The 22,606-nt window shown below is 45.9% G+C and overlaps 3 protein-coding genes across 3 annotated transcripts; 2 read left to right on the forward strand and 1 right to left on the reverse strand.

The window, feature by feature from the left end:
* The first annotated feature begins 958 nt into the window (after nucleotides 1-958).
* On the forward strand, nucleotides 959-2,097 carry LOC128724201 (uncharacterized). Its single transcript, XM_053817966.1, has 2 exons — nucleotides 959-997; nucleotides 1,312-2,097. The coding sequence occupies exons 1-2, from the start codon at nucleotides 959-961 to the stop codon at nucleotides 2,095-2,097; spliced, it is 825 nt and encodes a 274-aa protein (XP_053673941.1).
* A 3,530-nt stretch (nucleotides 2,098-5,627) lies between these two features.
* Nucleotides 5,628-17,896, forward strand: LOC128727234 (protocadherin-like wing polarity protein stan). Its single transcript, XM_053821122.1, has 7 exons — nucleotides 5,628-7,636; nucleotides 8,104-14,815; nucleotides 14,906-15,126; nucleotides 15,224-16,136; nucleotides 16,202-16,271; nucleotides 16,335-17,235; nucleotides 17,863-17,896. Exons 1-7 carry the CDS (start codon nucleotides 5,628-5,630, stop codon nucleotides 17,894-17,896), a joined length of 10,860 nt encoding a protein of 3,619 aa, XP_053677097.1.
* Nucleotides 17,897-20,914: 3,018 nt separating this feature from the next.
* LOC128724202 (J domain-containing protein CG6693) lies at nucleotides 20,915-21,842 on the reverse strand. Its single transcript, XM_053817967.1, has 2 exons — nucleotides 21,746-21,842; nucleotides 20,915-21,660 (listed from the first exon to the last, which is right to left on the reverse strand). The coding sequence occupies exons 1-2, from the start codon at nucleotides 21,840-21,842 to the stop codon at nucleotides 20,915-20,917; spliced, it is 843 nt and encodes a 280-aa protein (XP_053673942.1).
* Between the last annotated feature and the right edge of the window lie 764 nt (nucleotides 21,843-22,606).

Below are 22,606 nucleotides of genomic sequence, written 5' to 3' on the forward strand. Positions count from 1 at the left end.
CCATTTTGGCGTTGCCGGTATGACCGACCACTATGCGCTTGAGGACGAGCTTCGCCGTAGGTTTCCGACATGCATATTGACCTCCTTAACCTCTGTCGATGACAAAAAAGAAGAGCACAGAAAACCTATTCTGTGGCTGCCTGACAAAAAGTATTGACTAGTGCTCCAGGTACGACCTCAAAATCATCTTGGGAACTTCAATACAAAAGTCGGTAGGTATCGCCAGTATGGTTGTGAAAGGTCTCCCTAAGCAGCGTCAGTAACGATAACGGCTATAGATTGGTCTGGCGCAGCAGCGGGAAGTAGAAAAATTTTGGCGTCGTCCATTCACAAAGCCCTTTATCTTGTTGGGTGCACTTCAAGCCAAATTGACTACTTGTTGATCTGCTGGCCAGTCTGTTGAAAGTGAGATCTTACCGAGGAAATAAAAACGGTTTCATCATCCAGTCGGGCGACCCATTTTACTTTCGACCGGAAACATGGCCTGTACTAAAAACTAGTTTTAGAGAGAAAGCCGCAATAGTACACGGTACAGGTCGTGTAAAGCATTTCGATGTTTGAAGAAGTGTAAGTAGCCTCAATGTGTAATTCCCCCAAATTCCCGTATGAGCATAAACGTTTCCGCACGAACAACGTTTTCACGACTCGACTGGTGATGAAACCACCCACACAGAATGTACTGATAATGAGCGTTTTTTCTCGTTTTTTTCCGCTTTTTGCCGTTTCTTCGGTACGGGATCTTGATGGTTGATAATGGTCTGAAAAATTTCTCGTCGTTTTATCAGTTGGGTAGATTGAAGAAAAAAAATATATAAAAGAAAATCGAGGTGTATTTCAACTTTCATTCGCATTTCTGCAATCAAGTTAAGCAGCCAAATCGGTCGACGCTGCCAAATTTCACTACGTGACGGTTTGTTCTGTTCTGCTGCAGCTATCCTCGGTGCATCTACGCTGGAGTATGTCTTTCTCCGCGGTCCTAGTGATTCTATCTGCAGCGGTATGTGTTGAAGCACGTGTTATGAACCGGGAATTTTTATGAATAAATCATTCAACTAAACTCAGGCACCCTAAAATTGGACGGATCAATTGTAACGTGGGTCGCTCAATTACAAACATGTATAGCATATCAGGTTCATTATCCACAAAGTGAATTGATTGATTAGTTTTGACAAAGGCAAAATTTATAGTTATGTTTCTTAAAAAATATTTATTCAACAATGTATCGCTTAGGATTAAATTTAAAGTGAATGATGATTTTTAATTTCATTAAATATGTTTTGTACGCTGATGCAATATTTCTTCCCGTTTTAGAGTCTGATTCACACTACTGCTGGAAATCATGTTTTGTCGGTCACGCAATTTCAAACATCGACGTGTTCTGACCGCCAAACAGCCGGAATCATATGTGCCAGCTGCAACATCGTTGGGGTTTGTATAAAAATTGGCTCGCTTTGGGAGATGCCGTTTGTCGAGGCGTGCAATGCGGACGAAGGATACTATTGCAACGAGTACGAGGGTGGCTGTTCCAGCAGCATTAGCTCGTGCAATCCGGGCGGCGAAGGAAATTTCGAGTGCAACAGCCCTGGCATATTCCCGGATCCAACCAACTGCCGCTTGTATCACATGTGTTTGCAGAATGGCAACAACCAGGTCGCCATCAGTATGGACTGCGGAGGATTTGCCTTTTCGGCTGCGACCGGAGACTGTTCTCTTCCGTTGAACAATACTGTCTGCTTAGAGCCCCAGTTTAACTGCAGTTTCCTAGGACAAATGGCGTCTTGGCCTGGTAACAACAACATTTACTACATATGTGCTGCGGAAACAATGAATGGAAATCGCTATCTGCGTCCACGCTTGTACAGGTGTCCGGCGAATCAAATGTTTGTGGGTGGCCAGTGCGTACAACGAGATTGGTCCAACATGCCACCTGGAACAATAGTGCCGTACGTATGTCAGCGACCGGGTTTATTTGTCGATCCCAGTCACTGTCAGTATTACTACAGTTGCAACTCGGAGCTCGTTTCAACGCATCTGCAATGTCCCGATGGAACCTACTTCAATGCTAACACCTTATCATGTGTTCTGGGAACATGCTGATTTTGGTGTCAATTCCCAGTGCGCACAATAAACTGATAAAAACGCATAATACATAACACATGCATGCAGAAAAGATCGAAAAACAAAATAAATCTCTACAGGTGGTCAATAGCACACAAACAGATTTCATTTTTCACGGTGCAAGATTGATCAATGCACATAGATTAATTTTTATGATGAAGATTTAATTTTGAAATTTAAAAAAGAGATTATTGCCATAATAGAATGGCCATTTCAACATCCACACTACAGTGTCTGTAGACTCAGCTCGTAAAAAAAACGAAATAACTTAAGGGAAAAGCCTTTTCAAAGGATCTTTTACAATAAAACGGTACATGAGCGATCGTCAAAATGAATGAAAACTAGTCTTGGAAAAAATGGATCTTCAAGTTCATCCCAAAAACATAATAGTAATATTGAATTTAAACAGGATTTATTTGGACATCGCGATTAATGTTGTATGGCTTCTTATTCCACATGCTGCCTCTAATTCAAAAGTTCCATGGGTGTTTTATTTGCGTTCATCGAGCAGTTCATTCATAACGGTAGCTGAGCTTGTATTTCAACATTTGACGTTTAAAACATTCAGCACAACTCGAGCAGTTAGCTCGTGCAATGCTCGTGAATCGAGTTCTTCAGCAGGATTCGAGCAAAATGCGATTGGCAAGCGAAGTGGTCGGTTTGCCTTCGTAGAGTAGCATTTTAGAATTGGATATTTTCAATGAAATTTTAAGTTTTTTCGTACGAAAACAGTTTTAACTTGACCATACACGCTTTCGAAACGTCTACGAACAAAAGGTAATGACCATAAGTTTAGTTTAACCAGTTTACGCGACTAGTTTGTAAAGTGATGGTAGAGTGAAGAAAAAATGTAATCAACTTGCGATGATGTGGGTGTGTGTGTATGCCGAAGGGAGATTGAACCTGTTTCTCGTGGAAAGGGGGAGGGTTTGTTTGTGCCGACAATATTTTAAAACTATATTATCATATAACAAAATTTCACTGGAGTAATGAAAAACCAGATTGTTGATGCATGATGTGCAACAAAAATGCGTAAAACGTTCTTGTTGAGATTATTTGCTTCGTTGTCAGTTGTTATTTTCTATTTGAAATGGTGTGCGTGAATCCCGGTGATGGTGTTGCTCGTGTATCTAAACTAAGGAAAGGAAAGAGGCAAGCACAAGCGAAAAACGATACAAAACGAAACTAGAGTATGTGCATTAAAGGTGTCGCGCAGCAGAAGGGTAAGACGCGAAAGAAAACATAAGAATGCGTGTGTTTCCTGCGTGCAGAGTGGCAGAGCGTGTGTGTTTGTTGTGTATTTTTCTTCTCTGTTTCATTCACCTGTCTCGAGAAAAATGCACTTGCTCTAATGCATCGTTGAGCCGTGCCGTGATCCATCCGCTTTGCACTGTAAGTGCTGTGGGATGTTAACGAAATCAAAGTGAAGGAAGTGCGGCCAAATTAGGGAATTTTGATTTCCGTTCGCCTGTTTCGTCCCCGCGTGGGAACAATTTCCAACAGCATCCTCAAATTAGGTGAGATGAAATCAATGCAGTGCAATGGTAACAAAATGAGGAAAAATTAATCTTCAAACGTGGATCTCCATCATGCATACCAACATGAAAGGCTTTAGTTTACGACGAATTTCCAAAGTTGGTGCGAAAAACGGTCGCGTGTAGTTTCCGTCTCATGCATGTATGCTACTGCACGGAGAGCAACTGGACGGTCATTGACGGTTTACCGCTACATTCAGCGAGCTATTAAACCCCTGCTCTCAGTGTGGGGCTACTTGGATCTGTTAAAGGGAGAGAAGCAGAACCGTAGAGTGTATGGTGCAGCCAGCTATCATATCCGCGCGCTGGCATGCAGACGGCCAGCCGAGCCTTTCTGCGTTTCTGATGTGTTGTGGGGCTTTGCTTACGCAAGCATATTTTTCCTTTCGCAGCATGCCCAGAGCGAATGATTGGAGCGGTCGGATCACGGATAACCTGTTTGAGATAAACATTAGTGCGCGCACCGCCAAGTAGCGGGAAGAATGTAGGCCGGTTGGGTTTCAACGGGAAACGGTATGATAATGAAGAAGCTCCCGTATCTTTCTGTTTTACTTCCTACCAGCTATAATATGTGGCTATGTGAGGATTTGTTGTAGTATTATCGAGACTACATGCAGCGTATAAGCTTTACTGTTTGCTCAGTTTTGCTTTAGCTAAATATTTCAATCTATATACGATCCAGTAGATCATTGTTGAAATGATAATGAAGCACATTTTTTAACATGAATACGAGTAGTCAAAAAAAAAAAGATATTTTCATAACTATGAACATTTATATGTCCATGTTCTAATATTACAAAAAATTTAATCTTTTCCCCATTTTCACCGACCATATGTTTTATGGCAATTTAGCTGTTTTACGCTAGATAAGTTCGTTACTATTCCGAACGATAAAACTTGTTTTTAAGTCCATAATTATGTACGGTCGGATACGGTTACCTGTGTGGTTTGATATTGGATACGCATCCCACTTTTTTGTACCGAAATTTCGCGCTTTGTAAGGAATTAATTAGCTTGGAGTGCTTCTCAAACCCCCATGTACGAAAGGATTCTATAGAAGGTATGGCGTGTTAAAATATGCGTGTTAGCTTTTGACAATACACAAAGAAAGCGCAAGTTTCGCGTATGTATTTCGCAACGGGTAGGATGCTCGATAATGTGGGGAAATGTATAATTTTCTCCCCCATCCTCTAAACGAAACAGCGTCCTGGCGCTTACCGGTCGAGCCTCCGCAAATGAATTAAAGTAACGGTTATCCTAGGGGCGACTTCCTTACCCACACCTGTGTGCATGTGTGATGTCGCTGTGTCGTGTGGTGGTGGTGTAGTCCTTGCCGGTTTCAACCGGCAACCACCCACACCAATGCACCAGTTTGCGCATCATCCCCTTTGCGTGTGCTTGGACGACTCGGGAGCCTTTTTCACCCCTCGTCAATCGTAGATGGCTGTTTTGTCCTGTTCTTGGTATTTTCTCGCACTACACCGAGAGCAATGCCTGTGTATGCCGTTGTATTTGCCAGCCACACACAAGAAACGGGCGGAAAATCGATATTTCCCTCGAGGGTCAGGCGCGAGCGCATGCATGGAAGCCTGGAAGCTAGGGAAAACACCGCCACGGATGATGATTCATCCTGCGTTCGGCGTACGGAGAAAAGCTAATGCGAGGGGTGCAGTAAAACGTGAGCTACAGCTCCGTTTACGTCGTGTTTGCTTCGCAAGACTGCGCACGTTCGATTCACGGAGGGTCGGGAAAATCCTTACTCCACGGCACGGATAGGTTCTCGGTTGGTTAGTACTTGCAGTGCAGTGTAGCGGATTCTTCCGATCGGTTGGCAGTGAGAACGCGCTCTTTTGTTGACCGCTGTTGTTCCGGTTTCACGTTTCTTCCGCAGATCCACGACCATGCCCCTCAGTGTAGAACGCTAGTGAAAACCTAATTTGGAAAAGCGGAACGACATACGAAAGGCAGTGCATCATGAACGTGCAACGGTGCTGGCCAGCGGCGAATATCGCATTGATTGCGGCGCTTCTTCAGCTCGTGCTGCTGTACCGTGCTTGCAATGGGTACATGATTTTAGCGAGCGAATCTGACGAACCCGGCAAGGTGTTGTTTAATTCTTCCGTTTACAAGCTCGGCTCCGAGAGACAGTACAAAATCAACGCACACAAAACGGCCCACTACGTGCATCACTTGCTGCGAGTGGACCCGCAGAATGGGCAAGTGAGCCTGAAGCGCAAACTGAAATGTGATGGCATCTACTATCCTACCCTGTTCACGTTTTACGTCGACTCTACCTCGAACAGGCTCCGAAGTATAGATTATTACAGCTTACCGATAAGGGTGTTTATTGTGGGCCGGAACTGCTCCGACGAGGACGAAGCCGTGGTCGCCAGTTTTCGGAAGCTGTTTGAAGAGGATGACACCGGGTACAATCGCCACCAACACCATAGGCACAAGCGAGCGGTAGCGGCCAGAATTGACGAGGTTCAAGACAGTGTCTCCCTCAGGACCTTCCAGCAGATGGATGCCGATGAGCACGATCAACGAATGTACGGCGAGTACTTGGGCGATCGGTTCCATTACTATCGTTCGGAGTATCCGTGGTTAGCGGCCACCAGTGTTACAAATTACACCACCTTCCGGGAAGGTGACGTGCTGTTCGACACTGTGCTGGACAACGAGTACCGACACGGCATTATCACACGCAAGCGGCGAGAAATTCGCGATCTGCCGGCAGATCGCATCCATCGGAAGATAGCGGATGCCAAGCAGTGGATTTCGGAGACGTACGCATCGTACGCAATTCACACGACAGATAAATGGAAGCACATCTGTCTGAAAAAATCACAATACATAAACTCGATCAATGCTTTCCTGCCCAAGACGGTGCTGCACCATTGCACCGTTCGTTATTTGGACGTGAACGACGAACGGTTTGAGATTGAGACCCGCTCGGGGGATTTGATTGCCACCGGGGACTTGTGCATTCCGGAGACGCTCTGGAAAGTGATTATAACGTACAACGTAAAGTGCGACCGGAACGATATTGTAGATGCGGACCATCGGCTGAAGATTGTGTACCACCATCAGGAGCTGAATGACACCGATATAGCGAAGCGTGTCCGAAGGGAGCTACGGAATCAAAGTCCTTACTTCGAGCAAGCCCTTTACGTGGCGTCCGTGTTGGAGGAGCAGCCACCGGGAGCCAATGTCATTACGGTGCGTGCCCGCGATCCGGAAGATTCACCGGTGGTGTATTCGCTCGTTTCGCTGTTGGATTCGCGATCGCAGGCAATGTTTAAGGTAGATTCGCGCACAGGAGTCGTCACAACGTCCTCCACGCTCGATCGCGAGCTGATGGATGTGCACTACTTCCGTGTGATTGCAACGGACGATAGTTTCCCGCCGCGTTCCGGCACGACAACGCTGCAGGTGAATGTTTTGGATTGTAACGATCACACGCCAACGTTTGAGGCGGATCAGTTTCATGCTACCGTTCGCGAAGGAGTTGGTGTTGGCTCGACGGTTATTACGATCAGAGCCACGGATCAGGATATGGGGAAAAATGCCGACATTGAGTATGCAATAACAAGCATCATGGGAGAGCACCAGCAGCATCCGACGCCATTGGTTGACGGCAACGGGGAAAACGGTCCAATCGAACCGGACAATAGCAGTGCACAAAAGTTCCGCATCGATGCTCGCACCGGTACGATATCAACTCGCAGTGCTCTCGATCGGGAGGTTTCGGGCTTGTACACTATCGTTGTGACAGCTACCGATATGGCCACATCGCAGACTGAACGCAAATCGGCCACCACGACGGTGTTGGTAAAGATACTGGACGATAATGACAACTATCCGCAGTTTAGCGAGCGCACTTACACGGTGCAGGTACGGGAAGATCAGTGGGCGAATGAGAACAATGTGATTGCCCATATCCAGGCTTCGGATGCGGACCAGGGAAATAATGCAGCCATTCGGTAAGTGTGCTATGAAAGTTAAGGATAAAAAACAACTCACTTTGGTTAGCATGTATGTTGAGTTTAAAATGACGTGCCAATGTTGCTTTAGGTTGTCTGTTACTATAAATACATTAACAAAAAAAATCTTGTTTTACAAAGAGCACGTTTGAAAATTATGTTGAAATGAAATGAAATTGTTGAACATGTTTTCAACCTATTAGATTTTTAGGGTTTTTTACATAATTTTTGAGTTTATTGGTCGTTCGTAAAAAGAGAAAGTGCGAATTGAAAGCTCCCATTAGCGGCATTCATCTTCAGCCATTATCATTCATTCCATCCGATATTCGTAGAGACGTCAAGTATTTGTTCTCCTTATTTGCTAATTTGATAGCTTTTTTTCAAGAGCTCTCGATCAAATGCAGCTAATTATTCTTGTCGTCTTCCTAACTTCAATCTGCATTCCGTCTCTCGTTGCTCATAAACAGCTACGCCATCATTGGTGGAAATACGCAATCGCAGTTTTCCATCGATTCGATGAGTGGTGATGTCTCTCTGGTGAAACCGCTCGACTACGAAAGCGTCAGGAGTTATCGGCTTGTTATCCGCGCCCAGGACGGCGGAAGTCCTTCCCGTTCCAACACGACGCAGCTGCTGGTGAACGTGCTTGATGCCAACGACAATGCGCCGCGGTTCTACACCTCTCAGTTCCAAGAGGCTGTACTCGAGAGCGTGCCCGTGGGTTATAACATCGTGCGGGTGCAGGCTTACGATTCGGACGAGGGAGCAAATTCCGAGATTACCTACAGCATACAGAATCGAGATGACGGGATGCCATTGGCCGTCGACTCAAGGACCGGTTGGATCCACACGACGAAAGCTCTGGATCGCGAGGAACAAAGTCGCTACAGCTTTCAAGTGGTCGCTGTGGACGGCGGTATCCCTCCGAAATCGGCCAGCACGTCTGTCATTGTGACGATCCAGGACGTGAACGATAACGATCCGACGTTCAGTCCCAAGTACTACGAAGCGATGCTGGCTGAGGATCAACCACCCGGCACACCGGTGACGACAGTTACCGCCACGGATCCGGACGAGGATTCCAGGCTTCACTACGAAATTACAGCCGGAAACACTCGTGGGCGTTTTGCGATAACGTCACAGAATGGGCGCGGGTTGATAACAATTGCGCAACCGTTGGATTATAAGCAGGAGCGAAGGTTTGCCCTTACCATCACGGCTACTGACAGTGGCCAGCGAACGGATACGGCGGTGGTCAACATCAACATAACGGATGCGAATAATTTTGCGCCCGTTTTTGAGAACGCTCCCTACAGTGCATCCGTGTTCGAGGATGCCCCAATCGGAACGACGGTTTTGGTGGTGTCTGCATCGGATAGCGACGTAGGGATTAATGCACAAATAACGTACTTGCTAAACGACGAATCCGTGAACGGGCTTGGTGCGAACGAACCGTTTACAATTAACGCCCAAACTGGGGCCATCATCACGAATGCGAAATTGGATCGCGAGAGCACTAGCGGCTATCTGCTGACCGTGACCGCGAAAGACGGAGGAAATCCGTCTCTCAGCGACACAACGGACGTGGAAATCAGCGTGACAGACGTGAACGACAATGCGCCCGTGTTTAAGGTGCCGCTTTATCAAGCAACTATTCCCGAAGACGCCTTAATTGGAACGTCGGTAGTGCAGATTGCAGCCACCGATCTCGACATGGGACTGAATGGCCGCGTAAAGTACGCCCTCAGTCAGCGAGACATGGACGAGGGTTCGTTCGTGGTAGATCCCATTTCTGGTGTGATACGATCGAACAAGGGACTTGATCGCGAGAGTATCCCCGTGTACCATCTGACTGCAATCGCAAGCGACAAAGGAACACCAACGATGAGCAGCAGCGTAGAGGTGCAGATACGGTTGGATGATGTAAACGATTCTCCGCCGACATTTACCTCGGATAAGCTGACATTGTACGTTCCGGAAAACAGCCCCGTTGGTTCGGTGGTTGGAGAAATTTACGCGCATGATCCCGACGAGGGTGTGAACGCGATCGTGCACTACTCTATCATCGGTGGAGATGATTCAAATTCGTTCTCGCTGGTCACCCGTCCAGGCTCGGACCGAGCTCAACTGCTGACCATGACGGAGCTGGATTATGAGTCGACGCGAAAGCGCTTCGAACTGATTATACGCGCTGCAAGCCCACCGCTGCGAAACGATGTGTATGTCGAAATTTTGGTCACCGACGTCAATGACAATGCGCCGGTGTTGGGCGATTTCCAGGTGATCTTTAACAATTTCCGCGATTGCTTCCCGAGTGGCGTTATTGGGCGAATTCCCGCGTTCGATGCCGACGTTACGGACAAACTCACGTACCGCATCCTCTCAGGGAATAATGCTAATTTGCTGCGATTAAACAGCTCGACAGGTGGGGTTACCTTAAGCCCGCAGCTCAACACGAACGTGCCCAAGTTTGCTACGATGGAAGTGTCCGTGACGGATGGGATTAACGAGGCGAAGGCGATCATGCAGCTGATTGTTCGCCTGATAACGGAAGATATGCTATTCAACTCGGTCACCGTGCGGTTGGACGAGATGACGGAGGAAGCTTTCCTGTCGCCACTGTTGGGCTTTTTCCTCGATGGATTAGCGGCCATCATTCCTTGCCCGAAGGAAAACATTTTTCTATTTTCCATACAGGAGGATATCGACGTGAGTGGAAAGATATTGAATGTTAGTTTCTCCGCCCGTAGGCCAGATGTGGCATTTGAAGCGTACTATAGCTCACAGTATCTGCAGGAGCGAATATACCTGAACCGTGCCATACTAGCTCGGCTGGCCACCGTTCGTGTGCTACCGTTCGACGACAATCTATGCGTGCGAGAACCGTGCCTAAACTATGAGCAGTGTCTGTCTGTGCTAAAGTTTGGCAACGCCTCCGGCTTCATACACAGCGATACAGTGCTGTTCCGTCCGATACATCCAGTGAACACTTTCGCCTGCAAGTGTCCCGAAGGATTCACGGGTAGTAAAGAGCACTACCTCTGCGACACGGAGGTCGATCTCTGCTACTCTGACCCATGCCAGAACGGAGGAAGCTGCATCCGAAGAGAGGGAGGTTATTCATGCGTTTGCAGCGAGCAGTACACCGGTATCAACTGCGAGACGGCGATTGCAAGTTTGAAACCGTGCATCTCAGAAGTATGTGGCGACGGTTACAGCTGTCTTACCAGCGGCCAAGGTGGCCATTGGCCACCGTATACGAAAACCTGTGAGCTGATGTCGCGTTCGTTCACGCGCAATTCCTTCCTCACGTTCCCTGGGATGCGGCAGCGGCATAGATTTAACATTAGGCTAAAGTTTGCGACCGTTCGCGACAGTGGACTGCTCCTGTATAACGGGCGCTACAATGAGCAGCACGATTTTATCGCCCTGGAAATTATCAACGGCAAGGTGGTGTTTTCCTTTTCGCTCGGAGACAAAGTGGAATCGGTTACGGTCAACCAGCAGCGCAAAGTGTCAGACGGCAATTGGCACACCGTGGAGGTCAGGTACTTCAACCGTACGGTGCTCCTGTCCCTAGACAGATGTGATACGGCAACTGCAGTGGCAGCGCTAGGAGAGCGTTGGAACTGTGCGAATCAAACGACACTCGTATTGGATCGCCGGTGTGCCTCGCTGGTTGAACCGTGCCATCGTTTCTTCGATCTTACCGGTCCTCTGCAAATCGGCGGATTACCGAAAATCCCGGCCTATTTCCAGATACAGTCGCACAGCTTCATTGGCTGCATTTCGGATCTGTTCATCGATGAGCGGTACGTCGATTTGGGAGCATACATTGCCGATAACGGCACGGTAGCTGGGTGTCCGCAAAAGGCGGCATCGTGTGCGTCAGAGCCTTGCTTCAATGGAGCAACGTGTCGAGAAGGCTGGGGCGAAGGATGGGAATGTGACTGTCCGGATGGTTTCACGGGTAATGCCTGCCAGGAGTCGGTAGCGTTGCCGTGGCGCTTTCACGGTGACGGTATTCTGAGCTTCAATCCGCTGCTCCGTCCCATTCAGTTGCCCTGGTTGACTACGTTTTCTATGCGCACGCGTAAGCGGGACACCTTCGTAATGGAGATCCAGGTGGGCCAGAACAGCTCCGCCGTAGTGTCGTTACGCGATGGCATCTTGCAGTACGCCTACAATGGCGAACCGTTGCAACTTGGCGGTGCAGATCTCGCCGATGGCCGTTGGCATCGTGTGGAAATCAAGTGGATGGGCACCGAGGTGTCTCTTATGGTGGACTACGGCCAGCGGAATGGCGTGTTTCCGGTGGCGCAAAAGATCCAGGGATTGTACGTGGGAAGGATCGTGATTGGAGGGCTGGAAGGAACGATCGGGCAGCATTATAGTGGATCATCAGAAAACTTCGAAGGCTGCATTCAGGACGTGCGCGTTGGAGGAGTACAGTCGGTGTTGAAACGGCCAACAGTGCGGGAAAATGTGCATGATGGATGCGCCTCGATTGCGAAATGTCCCGACGGTTGTCCTGAGGAATCGGTTTGCGTAAGCAATTGGGATGAGGCGTACTGCGAATGTCTGCACGGGTTCGTTGGCAGCGAGTGTAAGCCGGTTTGCACCGTAAAACCTTGCTCGGACAATGGAATCTGCCGGGCAGATACGCTTAACACGAAGGGATACCGATGCGATTGTAACAGCAGCTCGAGCTCAGGCGAGTACTGCGAGAACACCGTCCAGCAACCGTGTCCCGCTGGATGGTGGGGTGAGCGCAGCTGTGGCCCATGCAAATGTAACGTCAAGCAGGGTTATCACCCCAACTGTGACAAGAGCACGGGTCAGTGTTACTGCCGGGAGAATCACTATCAACCGACGAACGATACAGTTTGTTTGCCCTGCGAATGTTACACCGTTGGGTCGTACGGAAAATCCTGCAACAGCTCTGGACAGTGCGAATGTCGTGACGGCGTCATTGGAAGGCGATGTGACTCGTGTTCGAACCCGTACGCGGAGGTAACCCTTAATGGATGCGAGGTTGTCTACGATGGCTGCCCAAAATCGCACTCGGCTGGACTCTGGTGGCCACGGACCGGTTTTGGAGAGTTGGCAGTGGAAAACTGTCCCTCACCGGCCAGAGGAAAAGGAACGCGACGCTGTGATCAGGTGGAAAGCGGCTGGGGTCCTCCGGATATGTTTAACTGCACCTCGGAAGCGTTCTTAGACCTTCGCCGACAGCTGTCGCAGATTGAAGTAGATGGATTAGAGCTCAACACGTTTATATCGGTGAAGGTGGCTGCAAGTCTGCAGGAAGCATGCGCCGCCGTAGGAGGCCAAAGAGGCGGGGATCGGACTGGGGACATGACGCGTGATAGCCGTATGCATGATTTCTATATCATCGATCCCGATAAATCAAGCTCGCCAGGTTCGGCAGTATCACTTTGGCGCGAGGACGACTTTGAACTGGATTATCTGCTGAACGACGGGCAATCCTTCATGCAAAATAAGCTGTACGGAGCTGATTTGTTGATTACTGATCGTTTACTGCACGAGCTGATGCGTTACGAGTCATATCAGAGCGGTTTAAACCTTTCTCACAGCCAGGATAAGCACTACGTTGGTAATTTGGTCCAAAGTGCAGGTGAAATACTGGACCGAAGGTACGCGAATGAATGGAAAAGAGTGCAAGATTTGACGGGGCGTGGTCCAGGCAACTTGGTGGACGCCTTCAATCGATACATGATCGTTTTGGCGCAGTCACAACATGACACCTACACGAATCCATTTGAAATTGTCGACAAGAACATGGTGTTGGGTATGGATATTGTGACGGCAGAGTCGTTGTTTGGGTACGAATCGCAAATGGTGAAACAATACAACCAAGGCGCCAAGCAGCAAAGTAAAGGCAATCCAGACCATCCCCGTGGACAACACCCGGAGACGGTCATCCTACCTGATACGAGCTCGTTTCTGCAAAATTCGCCCAAGCAAAAACAACCGCTAATTGCGTTTCCCAAGTACAACAACTATATGCAGGATCAATCCAAATTTGATCGCCACACAAAGGTGCTTATTCCGTTGGACATGCTGGGTATCACTGCCCCCGATAAGAACGAAGTGGTCAACCAGATCGCCGAACATCGTGCCATTTTCACATACGCACAATATAAAGATGCCGGGGAACTTTTCCCGGCCAATTTCGATGAAACCGTAACACGCCGTTGGGGTGTAGAGATGCAAATCGCGAGCAGCCTACTGTCGATAGCCATCGTGACACCTGACATGACTAAGGACTCAACGTTGCAGGTCATTCCCTCGGTGTCGGGGATGATCGATAGACAAGATAACGTTCACGCGGAAACAATTGCTCCACCGCCGTCGAAACTCTCAGATCGACCGAACGACAAGCTTTCGATGAGTGAAATTAAAATTTCCATCCACGATATGAGCGATCAAGAGGACGGACTAGACACGTTCGATCAGCATGCTCCGCAGCAGGTTCCGCTCGTGAAGACGGCAGACGATGGAGATGATTTCTTCCACGATGTCGATATGCCTGAAACGGTAGTACTGGCAAGGAGCGAACATGTCGACCGATCGCCGGAAGGAACGATCAGAAAGCGGCGTGCAAGCATTGTATCCGCGCCGGTTGAAATCGGTGGAGCTGCGTCGGGCGAGATGGACGGAACATCCCGCACCAATTACGTTCCACTCGGCCAGCCTCATTTGACGCAAGCGCTCAAATTACAAATGTGGTTAAACATTCCTAGGAATCGGTTTGGGCCGCGATCGAACCCACAGTGTGTCCGTTGGAACTCGCACGCAAACCTGTGGACCCGCATCGGATGCCAAACCGAAATTCCCAACTATGAATCCATCGGGCACAATGATACGATACTGGTAAACTGTACGTGCAACCAGCTGGCAACGTACGCTGTGCTGGTGGACATCATCGATCCAGAAGACATTCCCGAGCCGTCGCTTCTGGTGCAAATTACCTCGTACTCTGCGTTCTTGCTCTCGCTTCCCATTTTGTTTGCGGTGATCATATCGCTGGCCTTACTACGTGGACTGCAGACTAACTCGAACAGCATTCACCAGAATTTGTTGTTTTGCATTTTCTCCGCCGAGTTGCTTTTCTTTATCGCTATCCAGGCGCGACGGGAACTGCTTGATAACGAGGTATGAATTTCGACGAGTGTACAACATTTGGCTACTTCTACTGCTGAGTTTATTAACTTGGGCTCAAATTTCATCCAACTTCTTCCATAGTTCCCGTGCAAACTAGTCGCTATTGCATTGCACTACTCCTGGCTAGCCGCATTCGCGTGGACCACAGTGGATTGCGTTCATCTGTACCGCATGTTGACTGAAATGCGGGACATCAACCATGGTCCGATGGGATTCTATCACACGGTCGGATACGGAGCGCCTGCTCTGCTCGTGGGTCTAGCCGTGGGTGTGCGCGTGCATGAATATGGCAACAGTTTGTTGTAAGTAGAACATTCAAATCCCATTGGTTTGCATAGTTTTACTCGGCGATACAGTTGAAGTGCTAAATAATGTGTTTTTTTTTCTTCTATTTGCCAGCTGTTGGTTATCTGTGTACGAGTCCGTTATCTGGTGGATGGTTGGCCCAATTGCGATCGCGTCGATATTGGATCTATTTATCCTTTTCTTATCCGTGAAGGCAGCTTTCACGATCAAGGATCATGTGCTGGGATTCGGCAACCTTCGCACCCTGGTGTGGCTGTCGGTTGTGTCCCTGCCGCTGTTGGGCATCATGTGGGTGCTTGCCGTGCTGTCTGCGTCGGACAACTCGCAGTTAGTCAACATGCTGCTGTCCGCTGTTGTGTTGATGCACTCACTTTTCTCCATAATTGGGTATTGCATCATCAACAAACGCGTGCGTGAAAACCTACACAACGCATTCCTACGGTGCATTGGTCGCAAGGTGCCACTGTTGGAATCATCGATTGCCATCAGCAACAGCTCCCAAAACGTGGGTTCGCCAAAAACGGCTGGATTTGCGGGCACCTCGAGTGGACAGTACGATACTGCCCGGCGCAACATTGGAATCAGTACGTCCAGTACGACCTCACGCAGCACGGCGAAAACAAGCTCCAGCCCTTATCGTAGTGACGGTCAGTTCCGCCACACTTCAACGTCGACTTCCAACTACAACAGCGATGGGGTAGCATCGTATATGCGTGGGCACTATGAGGAGAGTGCTTTGCGAAAGATCAAGAACGGTGGCCAAGGGCGAGATGGTGAACGACGCAGCCATCGACGACACCGACGTGATTCCGACTCGGGTAGTGAAACTGATGGTCGCAGTTTGGAGCTTGCCTCTAGCCACTCGAGCGATGACGAAGAATCACGGGTTGGTCGTAACAGCAGCACGCATCGTAGCACTGGCGTATGCAGTACATCGTATCTACCAAACATCACGGAGCACGTGGCCACCACACCGCCGGAGTTGCACGTTGTCCAGAGTCCACAGGTAACACTTTGAAATTTTTTGAGTTGCTCGTTCCAACGTTGATGGCGTGTATATCTGCATTACAGCTATTCCCCAATGTCACACCAACGAGATGGCCAAATCAGAACACTGCAAACTATTTACCACCCGGAAATGGTAAGCTTACTAACGAGCGAAAATGCATATAACAAGGTTAACCCTTTTGATGTACTCCCACAGGACGATGGTCGCAAGAGACAGGATCGGATAACGAGGCGCACCCCCACAAATCTCCCACCAGCGGTGGCTCGTTACCGAATCCAGACATTACGGAAACATCGTACCTTCATCAGAACCGCATGAACATGCCACCCTCAATTTTGGAAAACATACAAGAAAATTATAACATTGGCTATTCAAACACAGATCTGCATAGTGATCGAAACTACAGTAACTACGGCACGGCCGATAACTACATACCACCAACCGACTATGCGAAGCGCTACGACCCGCAAGCACAGTCGAATCCTTCGAGCACTCTCCCGCACCATTATGCATCGTCGGTTAATGGTAGCAATGGAGGAGGTGTGCCTATTGCCGAAGCACGGCATACAGGCTCAATGCAGATCATCAATCACATGCGTACATACCAGCATGAGAATCCCTACGCACTAAAGGAGTCGCTATACGATCGATCGCGCACTCTCGGCTACGGGACAGGTGGTGCTGAATCGCCGTATCACGGTCACCCGCTGGGAGCTCCCACGGATCTGTACAGCCCACCCGGATCTCACGTGATGTCGTTTAAATCGAGCGTGCAATCGTTGTTGAAAAACGATTACCAACAGCAACAGCGACAGCAGCAAAAGAATCATCAATCAGGAGCAGGAAATGGCGGGGATTCCGATAGGATGTCGGAAGGATCCGATAAAAATCCGTACAACTTCCCGTACACCGCCGAGGAGGATCATCTAGTGCATAATGGGGCGTCCAGAACACACCATGGTAACGGAATGGAAAGTATTCCACAGCTGGACCATTCGGCAGCGTCTCCTCCTCCACCACAGCTGTTAATGAGAGGCACGGAAGGGATGTCCCCTGCACCGTTACAATCCATGGGACAGTTGGGAGCTGCAAATGAGTAAGTATACACATGTAAATGAAACTATTAATGCTAAAGCGAATCAATCTGGGACTATGGTTGTTTATATTTTTAACATTGCTGTCGTTATATATTTCAATCTAACAATCATTTTGCTCCTATGGAATAGCTGGTGTTGGGATCGTCTAAAAATGTTGGAATAAGCCAACCATCGAGCAGCGAATCGAAAGGGATGTAACGGAACGGAGAATAATTAACACATACACGCAAACCCCCGGAAAGGGGAAACAACAAACGATTGTAAGTTGGGCTAGTGGTCATAGTTGGTTTAAGTTTCGGTTAGATTTTTTCTACAAAGCTAATTTATTTAGTATTTAAAGTTAAACCGTAGATAGTCTATAACCAGCGTCTATGTATGATTAATGATTAACCAATGTGTTGACAAATGTTGACGTTCAATAATCATCAAGATAATAAGTCTTAAACAATTTGGTAGAATTTTTAATTTGTTAAATTTGTCATTCTACCTATGTTTGTAGACATTTTTTATATATTTATTTATTATTCGATGTTTTTTCTTATTTCATTTGTTTTACTAATGATGAAATCGTTCCTCTAGTTTTCTTTAGCTTAGTTTAATGCATTTCTTTCCTTCGTCGGTTATAGAGCAATCAACGATGACGATGAGACGACCGTGTAGCCTGTTTTCCTGTGGTTGATCCACATAGTGGCAGGGCTTGATGATAGACACCTTTATCACAGTATAGTTAACGGTTCCACTGAATTTGGTAACGTACTTCCACCGTGTACTTCATATTAAGGGCTCTCTATACTCTCTACATTCTCCACCCTTCGGGTCCATTACGCAACATCGCAGATACTAGCCAACAGCGTGTATATTTATGAACGATACATCATAAGACAAATGGAGCAGACAAAACGTTTTGTAATATATTTATACCAACAATAGCATCGATATTATCTCGTGACAAGCTCAGTGAATGCGATTGCATTCATATTTTGGATGTATATATTTATACAGATCTATGTAAGATGTACACTGATTGTGGTCGCATTTTACCGAACCCTATCTCCCCTGATCCTGCTTGTGCTTATTGAATGTGACAGCACTGATATTTTGTTTCCAGTGAAGTTAAGAAAGATGATACAGCTCGGTAATGAATTATTTCTCAAACGTGTAATACTCATATATAGTAGTAGTGAAAGCCTTGTTCATCGCTCTTTTACCTAATACTGAAGGAAAGTTGATAGCAACATGAAACGGTTTAACACGTTTCAAAAAAGGATTCCGCATGTTTTATTAGCAGATGGACAAGCTGAGATAACTGCCATCTACACGTGGGAGCGACATTGCCTTCATATATTGCTGTCGTGATAAAGAAAATAAATAGAGTAAAAAAAATATTGCTTACAAAATACGCAAGCCACCACGCTAATGAGCAGTACAAGTTAAACATTTGTAGCAATGTGCTTTTTATATGATATTTAGGTTTTGGGAGCTAAATTAAATCACGAATCGATGGCAAGGCTATATGTGCGTTAGCAATTGTGCGAAAAGAAGCATAAAACGAAGCAAATGAACGACGCGTGAGTGAACACATTTAATCGAACAATGTAAGTGCCTGAATGTAGGTGAAATTTGTTTAGTTTGAAATTGTATGTTTTGTGGGCGTCAGGCTGCATTTCTAGGACCAGTGTTTTGCTGTATATTCGATTTTAATTTGCACGTTTTAAGTGAAGGAGCCAGCCTTTGCACTGATTTAGAAGGCAATCTTAAAATAGGACATAATAACCACTTCGAAGCTCTGTAATCATTTGCTCTCGCTGCCTCAGGACGTACGTCCTTTGCTTAGTACGGTAAAATGATTTACTCGGGGGACGCTGAAGGTTAACATTTCGAAAGACTTATCACAATTTTTACTGCTTTATGCCATAACGAAGAAGGTTAGCTTTTCAGATAAATTATTTTAGCAGCTAAGTTGAACGCGTTTGTACAAGAGTTATGTTTTTTATTGTATTTGGTCCCAACGAACTTGCTCTCTAAGTTTTACGTGTTTATTCCGGTGGTGATAGTCTAGCAACGGTACTACACACATTCCATCCATTGATTTTATCTCTACACTCGTATATCGTAATTTCGGATAGTCTACCGCACTACCAGCGTCGTTGTGCAGGTTCCTTTTACACGTACAAAAAAAGGCTACACAAAAGTGGTGCTAAGCGACATTCCAGTGATGTATTTTTTATGATAAATTTTAAACCCAACACAAACCGCTATTTAAGTTTACTAGAACCTGAGCAAACCTCTGTAGAAGTGGCGTATAACATGTGTAAGTGTGCATGCACGATGTACTATTTTTGAATTTTAAAATCCGTCACAATCTGATGTTTAAAATATATGCACAATCTGATGCAACGCATCACCTCCTTCCCCCCCCCCCCCCCTCCTAGGTTTCTTTCGTTTAGTTTGCGTGGTAAGCCAGCTGTAACTGAATAATATTGACTGTGTAATGCAAAAGTGAGATTTTTTCATTGCTTTAGTATATTTTAGCATTTCGTAGATAATAAGACAAAAGAATGAGGTGCTCTAACTGCTGGCAAATAGTAATGTTTGAGCGAGCCCTACCGAAGATGAGTTTGATAGGCTACTCGAAAAGAAGAGTAGAAAAGAGGGCAGAGATTTGGGTTGGAAGTAACATTTTACAACATTCCACCAGCATGAAATATTTTCATGAAAGACAAAACGAACGAAAGTATCAATAAATCCAAAAGATTACTTGACAGTATTCGGGTGTTGTAATATTTATTTTCTATCACATTTTTAATCTAATTCCAATGGATGCCATTGCCGATTGGCAGCGCCAGTTTTCAGCTGTAGCTGGTTAAAGCTACAATAGCCAAATAATAAGTGATTTACTAAAACAAGGAATTATAAAACAGCTTTTTTTCACTAACAAAGCTATTTAATGAACAGTTTTAGCGGCCTATTTCGCTCACAAAAGAAATGATCATATTTCATCTTCGAAAAGCTAAGTAATTTACCGTGGAAATTAATCATCATTATATCGAATTACCTATCGCCTTTCCAAAGACACTTTACTCGCACGGACAAGGCAATTCCTTTTAGATGCGTTGCTGAGGGGTTTCATCAACTTTCGATATTGTGCATGCTTTAGCTGCTGAGGATTTTAATATAGTATCTAGTGCCTGCTTCAGCCTGTAGCACAAGGCTACAGTACTGCTGCTAATCCAGGATATGCGACATTCATCTATCGCTAACGAACCGTATTTCTCCGCGATAAATATTTTATGTAGATATGTATGGATGTCTCCAAATAAGTTTAAAAAAATGGAATAAAAATCTCTTCGTTAGCATCGATTGTATAAATTTATTACGATGTTTAATGTTTATTTTTCCTGCAAAAACCTCAAGGAGATCTTTCAAAGTCTAAGAAGTGATGTTTCGCTTCAACATTTTTCTTGTTAGCACTTGCTTGTTATATTCATTGCATTATTATTTCATGTATCTTAACGATAAGATGTTGTAGAATAATGCCTTACCGTAAAGGAGATTCCACAAAAAATAATCCTTGTTCTTGAGGCTTTCACGGTAGTTACTATAAATTATCGTATTAAACGAATAAAACTAATTGTATCATTACAAAAAACGGAAATAAGAGAAGAAGAATCTCTTAGTTTACTTGGATGATTTACGTTTTTCTGTCTTCGCTTTAGAAGCTCGGCCGGAACGCGCTTCTTGTTTGCGTGTTGTTTTTCTGGTTTTCGGTGGTGTGCCAAGCTCAAAAAGTTCTTCATTTTCATCATCGTTGTTGCAGTACTTGCTCTCCAACGAATCTATGAGCGAGCTGAATGCACTTCGTCGCTTGACTGCGATCTGCTGCTGGAGAGCAGACAGATCTTCTTGATGTTGCTTCATCTCGCTTGCCAGCTTTGCTTCACGTGCGTACTTCTTGTGACGACGATCTCGCTTTGCCTTCGGTTCCTTGGTGAAGATCGCGTATTCCGGAACCTCCTTACTATCAATCATTTCCTGCACAATATCAGCAATTCGCGGCTCATCCTCGCACGTCATGAACGGAACTGTCTGCATCATGTAGTTTTTGCAGCCCTTACCACTAACGTACGCCCTTTTGATGTCATTGCGTTCCGTTTCCGATCCTATAAACTGCTTCTTATAATTGTCAATATCCTCCGTAGTGATGGGCTTGAAAAACTGCTGCCATCTGGCCATCCAGTTGGTGGTCGTATCGTCAAGGTCATCGACAATCCCGCGTTCGTCGTATATGGCCCGCGAATCTTTATTACTGAGAACACTGTAAAGCTTACTCAGTATTTTAAACTTTTCGGTTGCTTCTTTTTTATCACTGTCAGGCACACGATCAGGGTGAGTTTGCAGTGATAAACGATAGTAGGCTTTCTTAACTGTGAATCAAAAAAGTTTATCGACAACCATGAGCGAGCAATCTTGGGCAAAGTGAAAGATTTGCCTTCCAGGCGGCTTACTTACTCTCCTGTTCTGATGCGCTTTTCTCGACCCCAAAAAGCTCGTATATGTTTCTCGTACCATAGTACTTTTCACAAACATCGAGAGTTCCCGAGGGCATGATGACGCGAGCGTTGATGATACTTAACAACGATTGCTTCCGGTCAACCGCTTGCAAAGTAGAAATTAAAAAATTTGTTTTGTCTTCACACTTCAATTTCTGTTCCGAGAAGCAAGTTTTTGTTGCTACTACCTTTCGTATTTGGTGAGCCAGAAACCTATAGAAAAAAGTGACGCTTTGTTAGCAATTTCTTCGGTTGAGTTGTTCCTTTTATTTTTAAATACAAAACTAAAGCCGTTAGTCCAGAAAAACTAAGCTGATACGATATTTTCAATCAATTTTATACAATTTGAAAATGCAAAATATTATCCTTTGTAAATTCACCGACAGAGCTGTTTGCGCGCTAAGAGCAGTATGACAAGTACTGTTCAATTTGGCGGTTTCACATATTCTTCTTTGCTACTGATGTCCCAGGTGAAATTCGCCTCTGTCAAATATTACTCCGTTCAAAACATCGTAAAGTATAAATTGTACAAAAAACTAGTTATGTTAAAAAAACTTTGTGAAATGAAATTCAAGAAACAGAAAAGATAACCAAATTTAAATCTATCATTCAAAAACCTATTTCTGATAGAAACTAGGCTGTTATGATGGAACATTTTGAGAGCTGTCCGTTAAAATTTTTACTTTCAAAATATTATGATTCTCATTGTGCTCATTCTTAATTATTTCCCTATTCAACGAACTATTCTCAACATGGTAATAAATACGTTTAGTAAACTTTAATAATGTAGGTCTATTCAAATATTCAGTTTTCGTTTTCT

This window comes from Anopheles nili, chromosome 3, assembly GCF_943737925.1.
Source record: "Anopheles nili chromosome 3, idAnoNiliSN_F5_01, whole genome shotgun sequence".
Classification (NCBI taxonomy): Eukaryota; Metazoa; Arthropoda; class Insecta; order Diptera; family Culicidae; genus Anopheles; species Anopheles nili.

Excerpts from the sequence above, each read along its gene's own strand:
- LOC128724201 (XM_053817966.1), top strand. The coding sequence starts at position 959 with ATGTCTTTCTCCGCGGTCCTAGTGATTCTATCTGCAGCG. Across the intron at positions 998-1,311 it reads TAGTGATTCTATCTGCAGCG|AGTCTGATTCACACTACTGC; the intron begins GTATGTGTTGAA and ends TTCCCGTTTTAG.
- LOC128727234 (XM_053821122.1), top strand. The coding sequence starts at position 5,628 with ATGAACGTGCAACGGTGCTGGCCAGCGGCGAATATCGCATTGATTGCG. Across the intron at positions 16,137-16,201 it reads ACGTTGTCCAGAGTCCACAG|CTATTCCCCAATGTCACACC; the intron begins GTAACACTTTGA and ends TCTGCATTACAG. Across the intron at positions 16,272-16,334 it reads CTATTTACCACCCGGAAATG|GACGATGGTCGCAAGAGACA; the intron begins GTAAGCTTACTA and ends GTACTCCCACAG.
- LOC128724202 (XM_053817967.1), bottom strand. The coding sequence starts at position 21,842 with ATGCCCTCGGGAACTCTCGATGTTTGTGAAAAGTACTATGGTACGAGA. Across the intron at positions 21,661-21,745 it reads AAGCGCATCAGAACAGGAGA|TTAAGAAAGCCTACTATCGT; the intron begins GTAAGTAAGCCG and ends TTTGATTCACAG.